The 19,671-nt window shown below is 48.1% G+C and overlaps 1 protein-coding gene across 1 annotated transcript in view; it reads left to right on the forward strand.

Moving 5' to 3' along the window:
* Positions 1-19,671, forward strand: part of POLN (DNA polymerase nu) — a 159,993-nt gene that overhangs the window by 60,315 nt on the left and 80,007 nt on the right. Inside the window, exons 7-10 of the mRNA XM_069594913.1 lie at positions 5,845-6,002; positions 8,471-8,539; positions 9,395-9,455; positions 10,192-10,256. Of these exons, the coding sequence (XP_069451014.1) occupies positions 5,845-6,002; positions 8,471-8,539; positions 9,395-9,455; positions 10,192-10,256 (353 nt within the window). The remainder of the gene's footprint in view (positions 1-5,844; positions 6,003-8,470; positions 8,540-9,394; positions 9,456-10,191; positions 10,257-19,671) is intronic.

Below are 19,671 nucleotides of genomic sequence, written 5' to 3' on the forward strand. Positions count from 1 at the left end.
CCTAGCCCTGAGCGGTATCGTGTCCTTCTGTCAGGAAACACATGAGACCTGGTTGTAATGCTTGGTTGTTCACCTTTTCTGTGGTATTTGAATTGTTTCTGTGGTTTCATAGGTTGAATCTTCTCTATCTTTCATACTTGTCACATTAGAATCCATTTTCAATCTCTTCATTTTTCAGTTTAAAAGAATTTCCTTTTTTTATCTTTTTAAACAGACTTAAGACATTATCTATTGCACTTATTTACTTTTGTATATTGCCAGTTTCTTGTTGACTATGAGGAATAGCCCTCATAGTCAACAAAAGAGTCTGAAATGCAGTACCTGGGTACAATCTCAAAAATGACAGAATGATCTCGATTCGTTTCCAAGGCAAACCATTTAATATCACAGTAATCCAAGTCTGTGCCCCAGCCACTAATGTCGAAGACGCTGAAGTTGAACAGGTCTATTATGACCTACAAGACCTTCTACAACTAACACCCCCAAAACATATCCTTTTCATCATAGGGGACTGGAATGCAAAAGTAGGAAGTCAGGAGATACCTGGAGTAACAGGCAAGTTTCGCCTTGGAGTACAAAATGAAGGAGGACTATCAGTTTTGCCAAGAGAACACACTGGTCATAGCAAGCACCCTCTTCCAACAACACGAGACACAGCTCTACGCACGGACATCACCAGACGGTCGATGCTGAAATCAGATTGATTATATTCTTTGCAGCCAAAGATGGAGAAGCTCTATAGGCAGCAAAAACAAGACTGGGAGCTGACATGGCTCCGATCATGAAGTCCTTACTGCCAGATTCAGGCTTATGTTGAAGAAAGTAGGAAATACTGCGAGACCACTCAGGTGTGACCCAAATCAAATCCCTCAGGATTGTACAGTGGGGGTGACAGATAGATTCAAGGGATAGGTCTGACAGAGCGTCTGAAGAACCATGGATGGAGGCTTGTGACATCGTACAGGAGGCAGTGAACAAGACCATCCCCAAGAAAAAGACACGCAACAAGGCTAAATGGTTGTCTGAGGAGGCCTTACAAACAGCTGAGAAAAGAAGAGGAAGGCGAAGGAGGAAAGGAAAGATATGTCCATCTGAATGCAGAGTTCCAAAGAACAGCAAGGAGAGATAAGAAAGCCTTCCTCAGCGATCAGTGCAAAGAAATAGAGGAAAACAATAGAATGGGGAATACTAGAGATCTCTTCAAGAAAATTAGAGACACCAAGGAAACATTTCATGCAAAGATGGGCTTGATAAAGGACAGAAATGATATGGACCTAACAGAAGCCAAAGATATTAAGAAGAGGTGGCAAGAATACACAGAAGAACTATTCAAAAAACATCTTCATGACCCAGATAACCACGCTGGTGTGATCACTCACCTAGAGCCAGACATCCTGGAATGTGAAGTCAAGTGGGCCTTAGAAAGCATCACTATGAACAAAGCTAGTGGAGGGGAGTGAGCTATTGCAAATCCTAAAAGATGATGCTGTGAAAGTGCTGCACTCAATATGCCAGCAAATCTCTAAAATTCAGCAGTGGCCACAAGACTGGAAAAGATCAGTTTTCATTTCAATCCCAAAGAAGGCAATGCCAAAGAATGTTCAGACTACTGCACAATTGCATTCATCTCACATACTAGCAAAGTAATGGTCAAAATTCTCCAAACAAGGTTTCAACAGTACGTGAACCCAGAACTTCCAGATGTTTGAAATGGATTTAGAAAAGGCAGGGGAACCAGAGATCAAATTGCCAACATCTGTTGGATCATGGAAAAAGCAAGTAAGTTCCAGAAAAACATCTACGTCTGCTCTATTGACTATGCCAAAGCCTTTGACTGTGTGGATCACAACAAACTGTGGAAATTCTGAAAGAGATGGGAATACCAGACCACCTTCCTTACCGGCCTCCTGAGAAACCTGTGTGCAGGTCAAGAAGCAACAGAACTGGACATGGAACAACAGACTGGTTCCAGATTGGGAGAGGAGTACGTCAAGGCTGTATATTGTCACCCTGCTTGTTTAACTTGTATGCAGGGTACATCATCTGAAATGCTGGACTGGATGACGCTCAAGTTGGAATCAAGATTTCTGGAAGAAATATCAATAACCTCAGATATGCAGATGACATCACCCTTATGGCAGAAAGCAAAGAGGAACTAAAGAGCCTCTTGATGAAGTTGAAAGAGGAGAGTGAAAATTCTGGCTTAAAACTCAACATTTAAAAAACAAAGATCATGGCATCCGGTCCCATCACTTCATGGGAAATAGATGGGGAAACAATGAAAACAGTGAGAGACTATTTTGGGGAGGCTCCAAAATCAGTGTAGATGGTGATTGCAGCTATAAAATTAAAAGACGCTTGCTCCTTGGAAGAAAAGCTATGATCAACCTGGACAGCACATTAAAAACCAGAGACATACATTACTTTTCTGACAAAGGTCCATCTCATCAAAGCTCTGGTTTTTCCAGTAGTCATGTGTGGATGTGAGAGTTGGACCATAAAGAAAGCTAAGCTCTGAAGAATTGATGCTTTTGAACTGTGGTGTTGGAGAAGATTCTTGAGAGTCTCTTGGACAGTAAAATCAAACCAGTCAATCCTGAAGGAAATCAGTCCTGAATATTCATTGGAAGGACTGATGCTGAAGCTGAAGCTCCAGTCCTTTGGCCACCTGATGTGAAGAACGGACTCCTTGAAAAAGACCCTGGTAATCGGAAAGATTGAAGGCGGGAGGAGAAGGAAACAACAGAGGATGAGATAGTTGGATGGCATCACCAACTCAATGGACATGAGTTTGAGCAAGTTCCAGGAGTTGGTGATGGACAGGGAAGCCTGGCATTCTGCAGTCCATGGGGTCGCAAAGAGTCAGACACAGCTGAGGGACTGAACTGAACAGATTGCCAGTTTAGTTTTTATTTCAGAAATGGTTTTTTGGTTTTACTTTGCTTTCCTGAATTCTTTTGTCTATTCATCAAGTTTTTCTTTTACTAAGTCACCTAATCTCTTATGTATTTCTAACTGAGCTCTCCATTCTCATGCTAAGTCACTTCAGTCGCGTCTGACTCTCTGGACTATAGCCCTCCAGGCTCCTCTGTCCATAGGGTTCTCCAGGCAAGAATATTGAAGTGGAATGCCATGCCCACCTCCAGGGGATCTTCTCGACCAAGGGATCAAACCTGTGTCTAGCAGGCGGGTTCTTTACCACCATAACTTCTATCATTTTCTTAATTTTTCTTAGCTCATTCACAGTCTGCTTTGTTGGAACTTCCTTTCCAATACCTGACGTTCTCCCTGGTGTGGGGCCTGTCCTGGTAGCCTCAGTTTATTAGTTATAAGAGTTTGTAGGGAACAGTCCCCAGACCATTCCAGTGCTGTCAGACCTTTCCCAGGGGTTTTCAAAAGTATTTGTTGATAAGAACCCTTAATTTTGGAATACTAGAGCTTTGAAAGGCAAACCGAATGAAATCGTGTGGCTGGGTCAGTGTTGGCAGACAGGGTTATATGAAGTCCTGGCAGCTGACGGGTGGCAGGCAGTCGGAGTGCTGGCTGATTTGCTGTCCCCCAGAGTTCCGAATCTGTCAACACGGGTGACGCCCAGCTAGCAGAGAAATAGCGACGATGCTGGCTGCTTGGGCAAATAGAAACCTCTTAGACTGCTGTGATTTAAATATGCCAGAAAGCATAATACTTAGTGTGATGTGATCTAAGGCTACAGTTTTATTTAAAGACCAGCTCTTTGTCTTTGTGAAGCACACTTCGAAATGTTGTAGTAACTTCAGAGAGCGATCGCTCAGGATTGCCGGACTTGCCTCTTAATTTCAGTCCCCCCATCCTTTTATTACTCAGAGAGCGATCCCTCAGGATTGCCGGACTTGCCTCTTAATTTCAGTCCCCCCATCCTTTTATTACTCAGAGAGCGATCCCTCAGGATTGCCGGACTTGCCTCTTAATTTCAGTCCCCCCATCCTTTTATTACTCAGAGAGCGATCCCTCAGGATTGCCGGACTTGTCTCTTGATGTATCAGTGCCCCCATCCTTTTATTACTCCCATTCCAGGTCCAAAGGACTCTGGTACTAAAATATATTAGGAAATATCACTTTTTTTTTTTTTTTAAGAAGCACCTTCAGGACTTCTCTGGTGGTCTACTGGTTAAGACTCCAAGCTTCCAACACAGGGGCGTGGGTTTGACATGTGATCAGGGAACTAAGACCCCACATGCGGCACAGCGCGGCCAAAAAAACAAAATAAAAATTTAGAAAGTGCATTCACGTGTGTCCCACGGCTACTTCCAGTAATCTTTTCTCCCAGTTTTCAGACAAGAAGACTACCAGGTGAGGGGGGATGTGGCCTCTCAGGCTCGAAGCGGCCTTGCACCGAATTTCTTTGCGCACGCCACGCGCAGCACAGCAGCTGTTTTGCAGGGTTCTTCCCAGCAGGGCCCTGCACAGATCGCCCCACGCCTCCTCCTCCTTTCTTGAGACTCGGGCAACTGAGACCCCAGTGCCGGGTCAGGGAGGCTGCCCCGCAGGTGGGTGGAGGAGGGGAGACTTGGGAGGAGTGAAAGGGGGGAGACGCGTGGTTGAAAAGAGGCTCACAGGAAAGAGAGAGGCTCCAGGGCAGGGAGGAAAGTGAGGCGAGGCGGCACGGGCGGGCTGAGGCTTCCAGCTGCCGTCTGGTCAGCACCACTGAGAGTTAGTTTGGGATGGATTCCCCATGGAGACTGGCTGTGTGGGACCTGGCTGGTGGAGACCACTGTTACCAAAGGCTCAGCATTCTTCAGGAGTGACAGCGTCACTTGTGGCTTAGCTCTGTGATAGGAGGGGATGGTAGGACTGTAACTGCTAATGCGGACCTTGTTGGTGTTGTCCAGTTGCTCAGTTGTGTCTGACTCTTTGCAGCCCCATGGACGGCAGCACAGGAAGCCAGGCCTCCCTGTCCGTCACCAGCTCCCAGAGCTGCTCAAACTCCCGTCCATCGAGTCAGTGATGCCGTCCAACCAGCTCACCCTCTGCTCTCCCCTTCTCCTCCTGCCTTCAATCTTCCCAGCATCAGAGTCTTTTCCAATGAGTTGACTTTTTGCATCAGGTGGCCAAAATATTGGAGCTTCAGCATCAGTCCTTCCAATAAATATTCAGGCTTGATTTATTTTAGGATTGACTGGTTTGATCTTCTTGCTGTCCAAGGGTTTCTAAAGAGTATTCTCCAACACCACAGTTCAAAAGCATCAATTCTTCAGTGCTCAGCCTTCTTTAAGGTCCAACTCTCACATCCATACATGACTACTGGAAAACTATAGCTTTGACTATGTGGACCTTTGCTGGCAAATTTATGTCTCTGCTTTTTAATGCACTGTCTAGGTTTGTCATAGCTTTTCTTCCAAAGAGCAAGCATCTTTTTAAAAATTTCCCTGGCTGCAGTCACTATCTGCAGTGATTTTGGAGCCCAAGAAAATAAAATCCCTCTCTGTTTCCATTGTTTCCCCATCTATTTGCCATAAATTGATGGGACTGGATTCCATAATCTTCACTTTTGAACGTTGAGCTTTAAGCCAGCTTTTTCGCTCTCCTCTTTCACTTTCATCAAGAGGCTCTTTAGCTCCTCTTCGCCTTCTGCCATAAGGGTGGTGTCATCTGCATACCTGAGGTTATTGGTATTTCTCCCAGCAATCCTGAATCCAGCTTGTGCTTCATCCAGACTGCATGTGCTCTGCATAAAAGTTAAATAAGCAGGGTGACAGTATGCAGCCTCGTCATACTCCTTTCCCAATTTTGAGTCAGTCCATTGTTCCATGGCAGGGGAAAGTACTTGTTTTTCCTAGCATGACTGACTGGCCTTTCCCTCTGCAGTTGCTGACTTTGTAGGGCTAGATCCCAGAATTGCTGCGTGGCTGATAGATCCGACTGATGCCGCACCCTCTTTTGAAGATTTAGTGGCAAAATACCTGGGAAACCCCACCACACTTACAGTCAACAGCACGGATGGAAGTTCCTCAAGAAAGGCTGTGGTGAGTTGTTATGGACCTTAATACAACCCTAATTTTCCTCTAAGAACTTTTTCTACTTCATGGAAAGCCCAGTAGTGAAAAGAACATTGCCGACATCCACTTTTACTTGTTTGGCAGAAATGCCTTCTGGTAGAGGATACTGAATAAGGATGGATGACTTCTCTCCCTTTGTGAAGCTGTCCCTGTGAGATGCCATTCAGGCCTGATTCTTCTAAATGTGTCCTTGGTGTCAGAGGGTCACCTGCTCTGTGAGCGGACAGCTGCTTGTTGAAATCCTTTGTTCTGGAGGCTTGGCCCCCGTGGTGAAGGCCTGGGGCGGCCGGTCCTCGGTCCCCATGGGGAGAGTCAGAGAGGCTGCCCAGGTCTGTCTCTCCAGGCTGCTCGCTCTTGTTGGGAACCATTGTCTGCAGAAGCAAGGGTGTGTGCCGCCCTGGAACCCTGTCTGGAGCCCGGGGCGAGGGACACCTGATGTGCTGCACCACAGGGCCAGGAGGCAGCCAAGCCGGAGCAGCGCCCGCGCTCTCAGCCGCTCTGTCTGGGCTCCCCGGCTCTCAGTTAACAAGCGCAGTTCAAAGCACCGCTGGAAGGCCAAGCAGGAGGCTACACAAGCCGGCCCTGCACGCCGGGCTGAGCTCGGGACCGCCGTGCGGGGCATTTGACCCTACAGACCCGCTTGGCGGGGTGGAGTCGGGGATCTGTGTCGGGTAGAGGCTTGGGTGGAGTCGGGGATCGGAGTCGGGGATCTGTGTCGGGTAGAGGCTTGGGGTTGGAAACAGAGACCCTCGCTCTCCCTGAGCCTAAACGGACTTGTCCAAGGAGCGTGGGGCAGCTGAGACTCAGAGGGAATGCAGGGCGGGCTTGTCTAAAGGGGATTTGTCCGAGGAGCGTGGGGCAGCTGAGGCTCAGAGGGAAGGCAGGGCGGGCTTGGGAGCAGCAGCCAGGCAGCTCTGAGGACCCGGGCGGCAGGAGCCCGCGGGCCCGGGCCAGCGTGAACCGTGGCCTTTCCTCCACGCATGACTTTTGCCTGAGATTCACAGCTTCAGTGCTCAGAGTCTCCTTTCTACCGCTGCGCCACATGTTTGCCCCTTGGCAGGGCAGCAGGGCGTGGAGATGAGCAGTGTCCAAGGTCCATGCTGCTGCGCCTGCTTCCCCAGACAGAGGCTGAGGCACTGCCACTGGGGGAAAGAGTGGCCCCCGGGGTATGGTCAGCCCCGTTCACAGACGAGGACGCCAGTGCCCAGGGCTCATGTCTGCGCCTCGCCTGAGGTCAAGTCGAGGCCAGAGTGCAGTCTGCATTCCTGACTCTCAAGGGGCGTTTTTCCTGGTGCACACATGTACACACATGTACACACATGTGCAGCTTAGAGGTGGGAGTGGCTTCAGGAGCAAAACACTCAGAGGAGGTGCTTCCTCCCTGACGGAAGCCAGGGAGGCCCAGCCGCGCGGCCCAGGCACCCTGAGTGCCCCGGCTTTCGGTTCCCCTGGGAGGCTCTGCCCAAGGCCTCATCCACACTCGGCAGAAAGGAGGCGGCCTGGGAGGGACTCGTGCTTGTCCAGTGGCGTGTCTGTCGTGGGAGCACGTGGTGAGGGCGGGGCGAGGAGGGCCCTCTGCTCTGCAGGGTCCGGGGACGCAGCGTGAGACGCAGGAGCAGAGAGCATGGAAATTGAGGATGGGTCCCGCGGGGCGGCGAGACCGCGTCGGAGAGAAAGACGATGACCTCCTCTTGGAGGAGAGCAGGTGCGGCCGGCTGGGCTGCCGGGGCCCGAACACCGCCACGGGGCTTGAGCTGGTCCTGGGGAGGCCGTGCAGGCCAGCGCTGTGCGGCAGGCAGCATGTTCAGGCGGTGGGCCGGCCATGTGCCGGGCACAGCCGAGACACGGGCATGGACGTGCCCGAGGCTCCGGCAGAGCCAGACCCGGGGGCTGCACGACCGCTTCAGGGTGCGTCATGGGGAGGGGTCTCTGACGCTGCGTCTGGGCACCCAGAGTCCGCGGGCCGTGTGGCAGAGAGGGGTGCAGTGGGGACGCCAGGCCTCTGGGAGGGAGCGGCTGTTGGACTGCGTGCCGGGGCTGAAGCTCCCCCGACCCTAGTTCCGGACTCTGGTTGGTCCACCTCCCAGCGGCTCTGTGCATGTCTGGGGCAAGGGTGGGTGGCGAGTGTGAAGGCCGAGACCAGGAGACCAAGTCCTGTTGTCTCTCCCACTGCGTGATCTTTGCCCCAGGCCACTTAGCTTCTCTGTGGCTCATTCCCTGTAAAACGAGGGCAGTGGGGGTGGAGGGAAAGTAAGAAAGCAGTAGGGATCTTGAGCTTGCTCAAGAAGAATATTCCGTGGTATGGGGCTGCTCTTCTTGGGGTGATGTGTCCCAGCACCAGGGTGCAGTCTCTGTGGAAAAGCTGTGGCTTCCTAGAGCGTGACAAGCGTCGCTCCCAAACGTTCCTAACTGTTCATTCTTTTGCTCTTTTGAAGAATCAGACTGTCCGTGCGAAGCTGAGGGTGCTCCACAGACTGACTATGCACCTCTGCTCCCAGCTGCAGGCAAGGCGCTTCGTGGTAGCTTCACTGCCTTAGGGGCTGGGCTTCGTCCAGACCCACAAGAGGCACGTCCCCGAGGGCAGGAGACTGGAACCTGGGCGTCACTCACTGGAGGACTCTCCAGATGATGAGACCTGACTTTTTAAATGTCCTCTATAGGTTGACAACAATTGTAACATTGTTTTTAAAAAAGATTCTGATTCAGTTGGAACATTTCCAACGCTGCAATTAACGTAAAAGCTAAGTTCATTTCAGCTCCACTCAGAGGCTCATTGGGAAGCAGAGGTCATTTGAGGGACTAGTCAAGAAGGGTTGAATGGAGGGACCAGGCATCACAGCAAGGGCAGGAGTCGGGGCCAGCACGGGACAGAGGGCCTGGGCAGACAGGCAGTGGCCGGCAGCTTCTCCACCCCTGGCACTGAAGGGCAGGCTCTTACTGGGGCCCCGGGAAGGCAGTGTCCTGCAGAGGCCGCTTCCCTCTCCTCCTGCCCTCAAATGGGCAAAGCCAGCTTGAGAGCAGAGAAGGAACCCAGCTGATGTGGCCCAGAGGGCTTCAGCCCTTCCTCCTGTTCTGAAATTAAAGTGGGAAACTTAAACCACAAATGCCTAAATCACACTGGAAAATGAGAAAGATGAAAGGAAAGTGGGGACGGAACCTGCCCTACCGGATATTTCCGAATATTCCCATTTGGGCTTGGTATTAATATTGATCATAAGATAGGATACTTGACAGAAATAGGAGTTTTAACCACGTCACCCAGAAGAGCTGCTCAGTGAGATTAAGCGGGCTGTGCAGCAAATGCGGGCAGAAGTTACCGGTTCCAAAGTAAGACGGTGTCGTTTCTTCCCCTGAAACAGGTTTGTGGTTTATGGCAGCTCTTCCGGACTTTGGAGCTTCCTCTGATACCGATTTTGGCAGGTAAGCTACTGGGAAGGTGAGGCAGCCCTCTTTCCAGAGTTCTCTGTTCTGTCTGGGACGCCTGTCTTCTCGTGACTTAGTTTGGGGTGGGCGGTGCCTCATATGCGCGCCTAGGAGCGGCAAACCCTTAGCTTCCCCGTCATCCTCTGTGACGAGAGGATGTGGCGTGCACAGCCTCCTGGTCTAGGAGGACGCTGGCGTCGGGGTCACGTGGGAGCCCCTCTGAGCTGCCTGCTCTGCAGGTGGCCTGGCCAAAGGGCGAGCGCCCTCCTGACTCCCGCACCCCCCGAGAGCAGCAGCGGGCCGGGGGCCTGCCTGCAAGTTTCCCGTCAGCAGCCGCCCTGGTCCTGGAGTGCTGGACCCTCACACTTTGTGAGAAGCCCCTGGAAGGGCTGTTTTGGGCCCCCCACTGTCCTTGCTCTTAGCCTCCAGCCCACGCTGTCCTGCTGGGCACTTGGGAGAGCAGGGCCTCGCACACAGCGCTGGAGCCCAGCGGCCGGGCCGCCTCCCCACCGGCAGTGTCCCCACACCCACTGCTGCTGCCGTGGGCTCCCGTGCTGACCCCGGGGGACGCTGCTGAGCCCGCACTGTCCTCGTGGTCTGCGTCGGGGAGGGAGGCTTGCTCCTGACCCTGCAGTCTTTCTCAGAAATGACTCGCTGCTGCTGCTAAGTCGCTTCAGTCATGTCCGACTCTAATGCGGTACAAACGGTATCTGCTTTGGTGTTTTAATCACAGTGATGGAAAGCCACCGCATTCGGGTGAACAAGGAGGAGATGGAGCGGACGTCAGCGCTTCTCGGGGTGAGTGCGTCTGTCAGGCTGCCTGCGGGTGCTGGCCCTCCCCTGCCTGGTGGGCAGCTCCCGGCCAGCCCTGAGTGACTGGCCTTTTCTTCCTCACTCGGCCCAGCCTGCGGCACTGTCGCCCCGTCTGACTCCTGCAGGGGATACCACGCTTGGAAAGAGTTGAAGCAAGACCATAGCTGGTGCCCGCCCCATGTGGACGTGTGCTGGTTTAGAGAGCATCGATCCTTGAGTGAGGGCAGGTCATGGGTTTCTCGGATACTTTTAAAAAGCAAAAGCAAAGTTTTCTAACTGTAAAAAGTAGAGGAATGCATAAAGATGAAAAGGATGCATTAAGGGGTCCACTTAAGTTATTTTGTAGTTAATATTTTAAAGGAAACTCCAGGATGACCATCACCTAAGTCAAAGCTGAGAAGGTCCAGAAGCCCTGCTGGCCCTTCCCTGTCAGAGCCCCCTTCCTGACTTGGCAGTCCTTCAGCTGTTGAGATCCTTTCCAGTTTTCCATTTAGAAGCCTGATAGTATAGTCGCTTTCTCTCAGAAGGAGCTGTGGGTTAGCCATTGTGTCTGGCCTCTCTCCCTGTGTCTCAGCTTCTAGTCCGTGCCCCTTTAGCCGTCGTGTCCGGCCTCTCTCCTTGTGTCTCAGTTTCCAGTCCGTACCCCTTTAGCCGTCGTGTCTGGCCTCTCTCTTCGTGTCTGGCCTCTCTCTTCGTGTTTCAGCTTCCAGTCCGTGCCCCTTTAGCCGTCGTGTCCGGCCTCTCTCCTCCTGTCTCAGCTCCTAGTCCGTGCCCCTTTAGCCGTCGTGTCTGGCCTCTCTCCCCGTCTCAGCTCCTAGTCCGTGCCCCTTTAGCCGTCGTGTCTGGCCTCTCTCCTTGTGTCTCAGTTTCCAGTCTGTGCCCCTTTAGCCGTCGTGTCCGGCCTCTCTCCCCATGTCTCAGCTCCTAGTCCGTGCCCCTTTAGCCGTCGTGTCCGGCCTCTCTCCCCATGTCTCAGCTTCCAGTCCGTGCCCCTTTAGCCGTCGTGTCCGGCCTCTCTCCCCGTCTCAGCTCCTAGTCCGTGCCCCTTTAGCCGTCGTGTCTGGCCTCTTTCTCCCCGTGTCTCAGCTCCTGGTCCGTGCCCCTTTGGCCGTCGTGTCCGGCCCTTCTCTCCCTGTGCCCCTTGGGCCGTCGTGTCTCTCTCCCGTCGTGTCTCTCCCTGTGCCCCTTTAGCCGTCGTATCTCTCTCCCTGTGCCCCTTTGGCCGTCGTGCCTGTCTCCCGTCGTGCCTCTCCCTGTGCCCTTGGGTCTTAGCGCTCCACTGCACGCTCCTCCCCAGTGTGGTGGCAGCAGAGTTGTGTCTGGCATCACAGGCCGTGCTGTGTCCCTGAGCGTGTCTCCTGGGGCCGTGGGCACATGCCCCCCAGGTCCGAGGGGCCCTGAACTGCTGGCACAGCTTCGTCAGACAACACTGAATCGCTTTCCAAAGCCGCAGCTGCATGAAGGGCCTGTCCTGCACTTCCTCCCGGCACGGGTCCCCCGGACTCAGTGAAGATGCAGTGGTGTCTCATTATGATGTTGGTTCCTCGTGTCCTGATTACTGGGGAGGGTGAATAGCTTTCATTTCCCTGTTGGCTGTGTGGAGTTCCTCCTTGGTAAGGGATCTGCTCAGCATTCTTACCTATCTGTGTATTGAGGGTTCCGGCTTCCACTTTCTGATTTATAGAACATCGCGATATATTCTGGTTACAAGCCTGTTTCCCATACCTTCATCCTCTATGTCTTACCATTTCACTCTCTTAATGTCTTTTGATCAATGGACTCCTTAATTTTTAATTTTATCAATCTTTTTCTTTATGGTTAGTGCTTTTTGCATCCTGTTTAAGGAATCTTTCCTTTTGTCGAGTTCATGAAGTCTGTCTTCCATTACGCTTGAAGTTATTTTCATTAGCCTTTGCATTTAGGTTTATAAACCTGGAACTGATTTTTTTCTCTTTACTTACTTTTTTAATTGAGAAGGAAATAGCATGCAATGAATAACAGACATCTTTTTAAATTTATTGTGATAAAATACACCTAACATAAAACTTACCATCGAAACTGATTATATCTGCAGAAGTGAAGTGTTAGTCACTCAGTTGTGCCCAACTCTTTGCAACGCCATGGACTATAGTCCGCCAAGCTCCTCTGTCCATGACATTCTCCAGGCAAGAATATTAGAGCGAGTAACCATTCCCTTCTTCCGGGGGATCTTCCCAACCCAGGAATGGAGCCCGGATCTCCTGCATGGCAGGCAGGTTCTTCACCCTCTGAGCCACCAGGGAAGCTCTGTAACTGCAGAGTGCGATGGTAGGAAGCGTCCGTCTTGTTCTGCAGCCACCACCAGCTTCCGTCTCCATCACTGTCTTCGTCTCGTAAAACTAACACCTGCAGCTAGTACACAGTTGCTTGCCGTTCTCCCCCCCTCCCAGCTTCTGGCAGCCATCACTGCGCTTTGTCTCTCTGTGATTTTGCAGACTCTAAGTCCTTCACGTACGTGGAGTCACAGCCTGCTTGTCTTTCAGTGGCCGGCTCGCTTCACTTAGTGTCGTGTCCACGGGTCCATCCATGCTGTGGCGTGCTGCGGAATCCCCTTCCTTTTTGAGGCTGATTCTCCACTGTGCGTGCATGCCACCTTCTTATCCATCCATCTGTAGACGGATGCAGCCTAGGTGGCTTCCGTATTTTATGTCTGTCTTTATGCCGGTGGAGAATGCAAGCGACTTAGCTATTATTAGCTATTGTAAATATGAGCTCTGAAAATAGGTACACAAATACCTCTTTCAGATCCTGCTTTCAGTTCTTTTGAACATATTCCCAGAAGTGAATTGCTAAATCTTACGGTAATTCTGTTTCTAATTCTTTGAGGAGCCGCCATGTTTTTTCCAAAGTCCCTGTACCATTTTACGTCCCCACAACAGCGCATAAGGGCTGCAGTTTCCTACGTCCTCGTCAACAGTTACTGTTTTCTGCTGGTTACTTTCTTTGACAGTAGCCATCCTAACGGGTGTGAGGTGGCATCTCGCTATAGTTTTGGTTTGCATCCCACCAATGATTAGTGATGCTTAAAAATCTTCTAATGTGCTTACTGGCTGTTTGTACATCTTCTTTGAGAAATTATGTCTATTCAAGGCCTTTGCCCATTTTTGGATTGGATTTTTTTCTTATTGTTTAGTTTTTGGAGTTCTGTATATATTTTGGATATTAATCCTGTACCAACATGATTTTCATATTTTTTCTCCCACTCTATGGATGGCCTTTTTACTCTGTTGATACATTTTTCTAAAGTTATACACTTCTACCTAATCATTATTTTTTAATTAACTTATTTTTAATTGGAGGATCATTGCTTTACGATGTTATGTTGGTTTCTGCCATATACCAACGTGAATCAGCCAGAGGTGTACATGAGTCCCCTCCCTCTTGAACCTCCTTCCCACCTCCCACCCCAGTACTGTCTTTTGATGCACAAAGTTTTTAATTTTCATAAAGTCTAATTTAAAGTATCTTTCTTTTCTTACCTGTTCCTTTGGTGCCATAGCTAAGTGATCTTTGCCAAATCCAATGCTGTTGGACTTTTGTCCGGGTTTCTTCATAGAATTTTATTATTTTAGGTCTTTATTTAGGTCCTTGACCAATTTTGAGTTAATTTTTGTGTATGATGTTAAGTAAGGATCCAGATTCATTTTTATGCATGTGGATACCCAGTTTTCCCAGCACCATTTATTGACAAGACTGTCCTACCTCCACTGAATGGTCTTAGCACCTTGTCAAAATCATTTGACCATATATGCAAGGGTTTTTTGCATTTCTTTTCCGTGGGGATGGTTTTGATCCCTGTCTCCTGTACAGTGTCATGAACCTCCGTCCATAGTTCATCAGGCACTCTATCCATCGGATCTAGTCCCTTAAATCTATTTCTCACTTCCACTGTATAATCATAAGGGATTTGATTTAGGTCATACCTGAATGGTCTAGTGGTTTTCTCTACTTTTTTCAATTTAAGTCTAAATTTGGCAATAAGGAGTTCATGATCTGAGCCACAGTCAGCTCCCGGTCTTGTGTTTGTTGACTGTATAGAGCTTCTATACAATCTGATTTCAGTGTTGACCATCTGGTGATGTCCATGTGTAGAGTCTTCTCTTGTGTTGTTGGAAGACGTTGTTTGCTATGACCAGTGCATTTTCTTGGCAAAACTCTATTAGTCTTTGCCCTGCTTCATTCCACATTCCAAGGCCAAATTTGCCCGTTACCTCAGGTGTTTCTTGACTTCCTACTTTTGCATTCCAGTCCTCTATAATGAAAAGGACATCTCTTTTGGGTGTTAGTTCTAAAAGGTTTGTAGGTCTTCATAGAACTATTCAACTTCAGCTTCTTCAGTGTTACTGGTCAGGGCATAGACTTGGATTACTGTGATATTGAATGGTTTGCCTTGGAAATGAACAGAGATCATTCTGTCGTTTTTGAGGTTGCATCCAAGTACTGCATTTTGGACTCTTTTGTTGACCATGATGGCTACTCCATTTCTTCTGAGGGATTCCTGCCCGCAGTAGTAGATATAATTGTCATCTGGGTTAAATTCACCCATTCCAGTCCATTTTAGTTCGCTGATTCCTAGAATGTCGACATTCATTCTTCCATCTCCTGTTTGACCACTTCCAATTTGCCTTGATTCATGGACCTGACATTCCAGGTTCCTATGCAATATTGCTCTTTACAGCATCGGACCTTGCTTCTGTCACCAGTCACATCCACAGCTGGGTACTGTTTTTGCTTTGGCTCCATCCCTTCATTCTTTCTGGAGTTATTTCTCCACTGATCTCCAGGAGCGTGTTGGGCACCTACCGACCTGGGGAGTTCCTCTTTCAGTATCCTTTCATCTTGCCTTTTCATACTGCTTTTCATATGAAAAGCCAAGGAGAAAAGGAAAGATATAAGCATCTGAATGCAGAGTTCCAAAGAGTAGCAGCGAGAGAGAAGAAAGCCTTCCTCAGCAATCAATGCGAAGAAATAGAGGGAAAGAACAGAATGGGAAAGACTAGAGATCTCTTCAAGAAAATTAGAGATACCAAGGGAACATTTCATGCAAAGATGGGCTCGGTAACGGACAGAAATGGTATGGACCTAACAGAAGCAAAAGGTATTAAGAAGAGGTGGCAAGAATACACAGAAGGACTGTTCAAAAAAGATCTTCACGACCAAGATAATCATGATGGTGTGATCACTCATCTAGAGCCAGACATCTTGGAATGTGAAGTCAAGTGGGCCTTAGAAAGCATCACTATGAACAAAGCTAGTGGAGGTGATGGAATTCCAGTTGAGCTATTTCAAATCCTGAAAGATGATGCTATGAAAGTGCTGCACTCAATATGCCAGCAAATTTGGAAAACTCAGCAGTGGCCACAGGACTGAAAAAGCTCAGTTTTCATTCCAATCTGAAAGAAAGGCAATGCCAAAGAATGCTCAAACTACCACACAATTGCACTCATCTCACATGCTAGTAAAGTCATGCTCAAAATTCTCCAAGCCAGGCTTCAGCAATATGTGAACCGTGAACTTCCTGATGTTCAAGCTGGTTTTAGAAAAGGCAGAGGAACCAGAGATCAAATTGCCAACATCTGCTGGATCATGGAAAAAGCAAGAGAGTTCCAGAAAAACATCGATTTCTGCTTTATTGACTATGCCAAAGCCTTTGACTGTGTGGATCACAATAAACTGTGGAAAATTCTGAAAGAGATGGGAATACCAGACCACCTGACCTGCCTCTTGAGAAATCTGTATGCAGGCCAGGAAGCAACAGTTAGAACTGGACATAGAACAACAGACTGGTTCCAAATAGGAAAAGGAGTGCGTCAAGGCTGTATCTTGTCACTCTGCTTATTTAACTTCTATGCAGAGTACATCATGAGAAACGCTGGACTGGAAGAAACACAAGCTGGAATCAAGATTGCCAGGAGAAATATCAATCACCTCAGATATGCAGATAACACCACCCTTATGGCAGAAAGTGAAGAGGAACTCAAAAGCCTCTTGATGAAAGAGGAGAGTGAAAAAGTTGGCTTAAAGCTCAACATTCAGAAAACAAAGATCGTGGCATCTGGTCACATCATTTCATGGGAAATAGATGGTGAAACAGTGGAAACAGTGTCAGACTTTATTTTTTTGGGCTCCAAAATCACTGCAGATGGTGACTGCAGCCATGAAATTAAAAGACTCGTACTCCTTGGAAGGAAAGTTATGATCAACCTAGATAGCATATTAAAAAGCAGAGACATTACTTTGCCAACAAAGGCCCATCTAGTCAAGACTATGGTTTTCCAGTGGTCATATATGGATGTGAGAGTTGGACTGTGAAGAAGGCTGAGCGCCAAAGAATTGATGCTTTTGAACTGTGGTGTTGGAGAAGACTCTTGAGAGTCCCTTGGACTGCAAGGAGATGCAACCAGTCCATCCTAAAGGAGATCAGTCCTGGGTGTTCATTGGAAGGACTGATGCTGAAGCTGAAACTCTAATGCTTTGGCCACCTCGTGTGAAGAGTTGACTCATTGGAAAAGAGCCTGATGCTGGAAGGGATTAGGGGCAGGAGGAGAAGGGGATGACAGAGGATGAGATGGCTGGATGGCATCACCAACTCGATGGACATGGGTTTGAGTGAACTCTGAGAGTCGGTGATGGACAGGGAGGCCTGGCGTGCTGCGATTCATGAGGTCGCAAAGATTTGGACACGACTGAGCGACTGAACTGAACTGAACTGCAAGGGTTTATTTCTGTGCTCACTATTTTATGAGTATGTTTGGTATGTATGTCTACTTTATGCCAATGGAAAATGGAAAGCATGCTCAATTGTGTCTGACTCTGAACCCCACAGACTGTAGCCCAGCAGGCTCCTCTGTCCATGGAGTTTTCCTGGCAAGAGTACTGGAGTGGGCTGCCTTTCCTTCTCCAGGGGATCTTCCTGACCCAGGGACCAAAGCCTCATTTCCTGCATCTTCCACAATGCACGCTGTTCTGAGCTACCAAGCCTCTTTGTTGCAACACCACGGTTTTTATTACTGTGACCATGTAGTAAGTTTTAAAAGCAGGAAGTGTGGGTCATGCGATTTTGTTCTTCTTGGTCAAGATTGTTTTGGCTACTTGGTGTTCCTTGAGACTCCATATGAATTTTAGGGTGGATTTTTCTATTTCTGAAAAAATTGTCTTTAGAATTTTGGCAGGGGTTGCATTGAATCTGTAGATCACTTTGACGACCTCTTAATATGCTGCCTTCCAATGCAGGAACATGAGACGGGTTTCCACTTATTTACGTCGTTTTGGGTTTCTTTCAGCAGTGTTTAGTGGGAGAGAATCTCCCTGCCAGTGCAGGGGACGTGGGTGTGATCCCTGGGTGGGAAAGGATCTCCCTGCCAGTGCAGGGGACGTGGGTGTGATCCCTGGATGGGGAATATTCCCTGGAGAAGGAAATGGCAACCTGCTACAGTACGCTTGCCTGGGAAAGCCCATGGACAGAGGATCCTGGTGGGGCTGCAGCCCATAGGGTTGCAAAGAGTCAGACACGACTTAGCGACTAAACAACAGCAACCTGCCGTAGCTTCCACTGTGTAAGCTTCTCACCTCGGTCAGGTTAATTCCTGCACATTTTACGCTTGTCGATACTGTCGTGAATGGAATTGCTTTTGTAGTTTCCGTTTCACGTTGTGTGTAGAAATGAAACTAATGTTTGTGTGTTGACGTTATATCCTGCTATTGTGCTGCGTTCAGAAAGTTCTAACCATTTTTCGGTAGAATCTCTAGGATTTTGCTGCATATAAAATCATGTCATCTGCAACCAAGGATAATTCTACTTCTTCCTTTCCAATCTGGATGCCTTTTATTTCTTTTTCTTGCCTAATTGCCCTGGCTGGAATTTCAACACCATGTTGCATAGACGTGGTGAGAGCAAACACCCTTGCCTTTTTCCTGACCTTAGGGAGCTCTTCCATCCTTTCGCCACTGAATATGATGCTTGCTGTGAGTTTTTAATCTTTGACTTATTATATTGAGATAGTCTTGTTCCATTCCTAGTTTTCTGAGTGTTTTTTATCATAAAAGGGTTTTTATCAAAAAAGCTTTTATCACAGTGTCAGACGCTTTTTTTTGCATTGTTTTAAATGATCATGTAACCCCCCCCCATTCATTCTGTTTTTGTGGCATATTATATTGATTAATTTTCATGTGTTGAACCATCCTTGCATTCCAGGAGTAAATTCCACTTGGTCATAGTGTGTAATGCTTCCAGTATACTGCTGAATTCTGCTTGCTAGCCATTTGTTGAGGAATTTTGTATCAGTGTTTATAAAGGATGTTGCTCTGTAGACTTCTTATAGTGTGTTTGTCTGGCTTTGGTATCAGGATAATTGCTGGCCTCAAAGTGAGTTGGGAAATGTTGCCTTCTCTTCAATTTGGGGGGAAAATTTTGAGAAGGATTGGATTAGGTCTTCTATAAATGTTTGGTAGGATTTACCGCTGAAGCCATTGCGTCCAGGGCTTTGTTTACTGGAAGATTTTTTATCTGATTTCCGCTCCTTACTAACTATAGCTCCATTTTTCTATTTCTCCATGGTTTAGTCTTGGCAGGTTTTGTGTTTCTACGGATTTGTTCCATCTAGGTTCTCCAATCTGCTGGTGTACAGCTGTTCATAGTGCTCTCTGATAATCCTGTTTATTTCTGTAAAATTGGTAGTAATGTTTTCACCTAAATTTCTGATTTTTGTAATCTGAGCCTTCTGTGTCTTCTGGGTCTAGCTGGCTAAAGGTTTGTCGATTTTGTTGGTCCTTTTAAAGAGCCGAATCTTGGTCTCACTGGTTTTCTCTATCTTTTTAGATGCTGCATTCCACTTGAGTCTGCCTCTTACATATTGCTTCCTTCCTCTGCTGTCTTTGGGTTTAGTCTGCTCTTTTTTCTAGTTCCTTCATTTGTGAAGTGAGGTTATTGAGTTCAAGTCTTTCTTGTTTTTTAATATAAGCATTTACAGCTATAAATTTCCTCCTCAGCACTGCTTTCACCGCGACCCGTATGCAGGTGTGTTGTGGCTTTGTTTTCATTCATCTCTAAATAATTTGTAAATTCGTTTTTTGTTTCCTCTTTGATCTTTTGCTTATTTAGAAATGTGTTGTGTAATTTATATAATTTTGTGAATTTTTATTTTTCCTTTGGTTATTGATTTCTAACTTCAACTTCCTGTGGTCATGTCATATTTTCTATGATATCGATCTTTTAAAATCTCTTGAGACTCAGTGGCTGAAAATGTAGTCTATCTTGGAAAATGAGAATTCCCCATGTACGGGTCATTGTTGGGTAGAGTGTTAGGTGCTGTCTGTTAGATCCGGTTGTTTTTATTGCTGTTTGAGTCTCCATTTCCTTACT

This window comes from Ovis canadensis, chromosome 6 (genome assembly GCF_042477335.2).
Source record: "Ovis canadensis isolate MfBH-ARS-UI-01 breed Bighorn chromosome 6, ARS-UI_OviCan_v2, whole genome shotgun sequence".
NCBI classification, from domain to species: domain Eukaryota; kingdom Metazoa; phylum Chordata; class Mammalia; order Artiodactyla; family Bovidae; genus Ovis; species Ovis canadensis.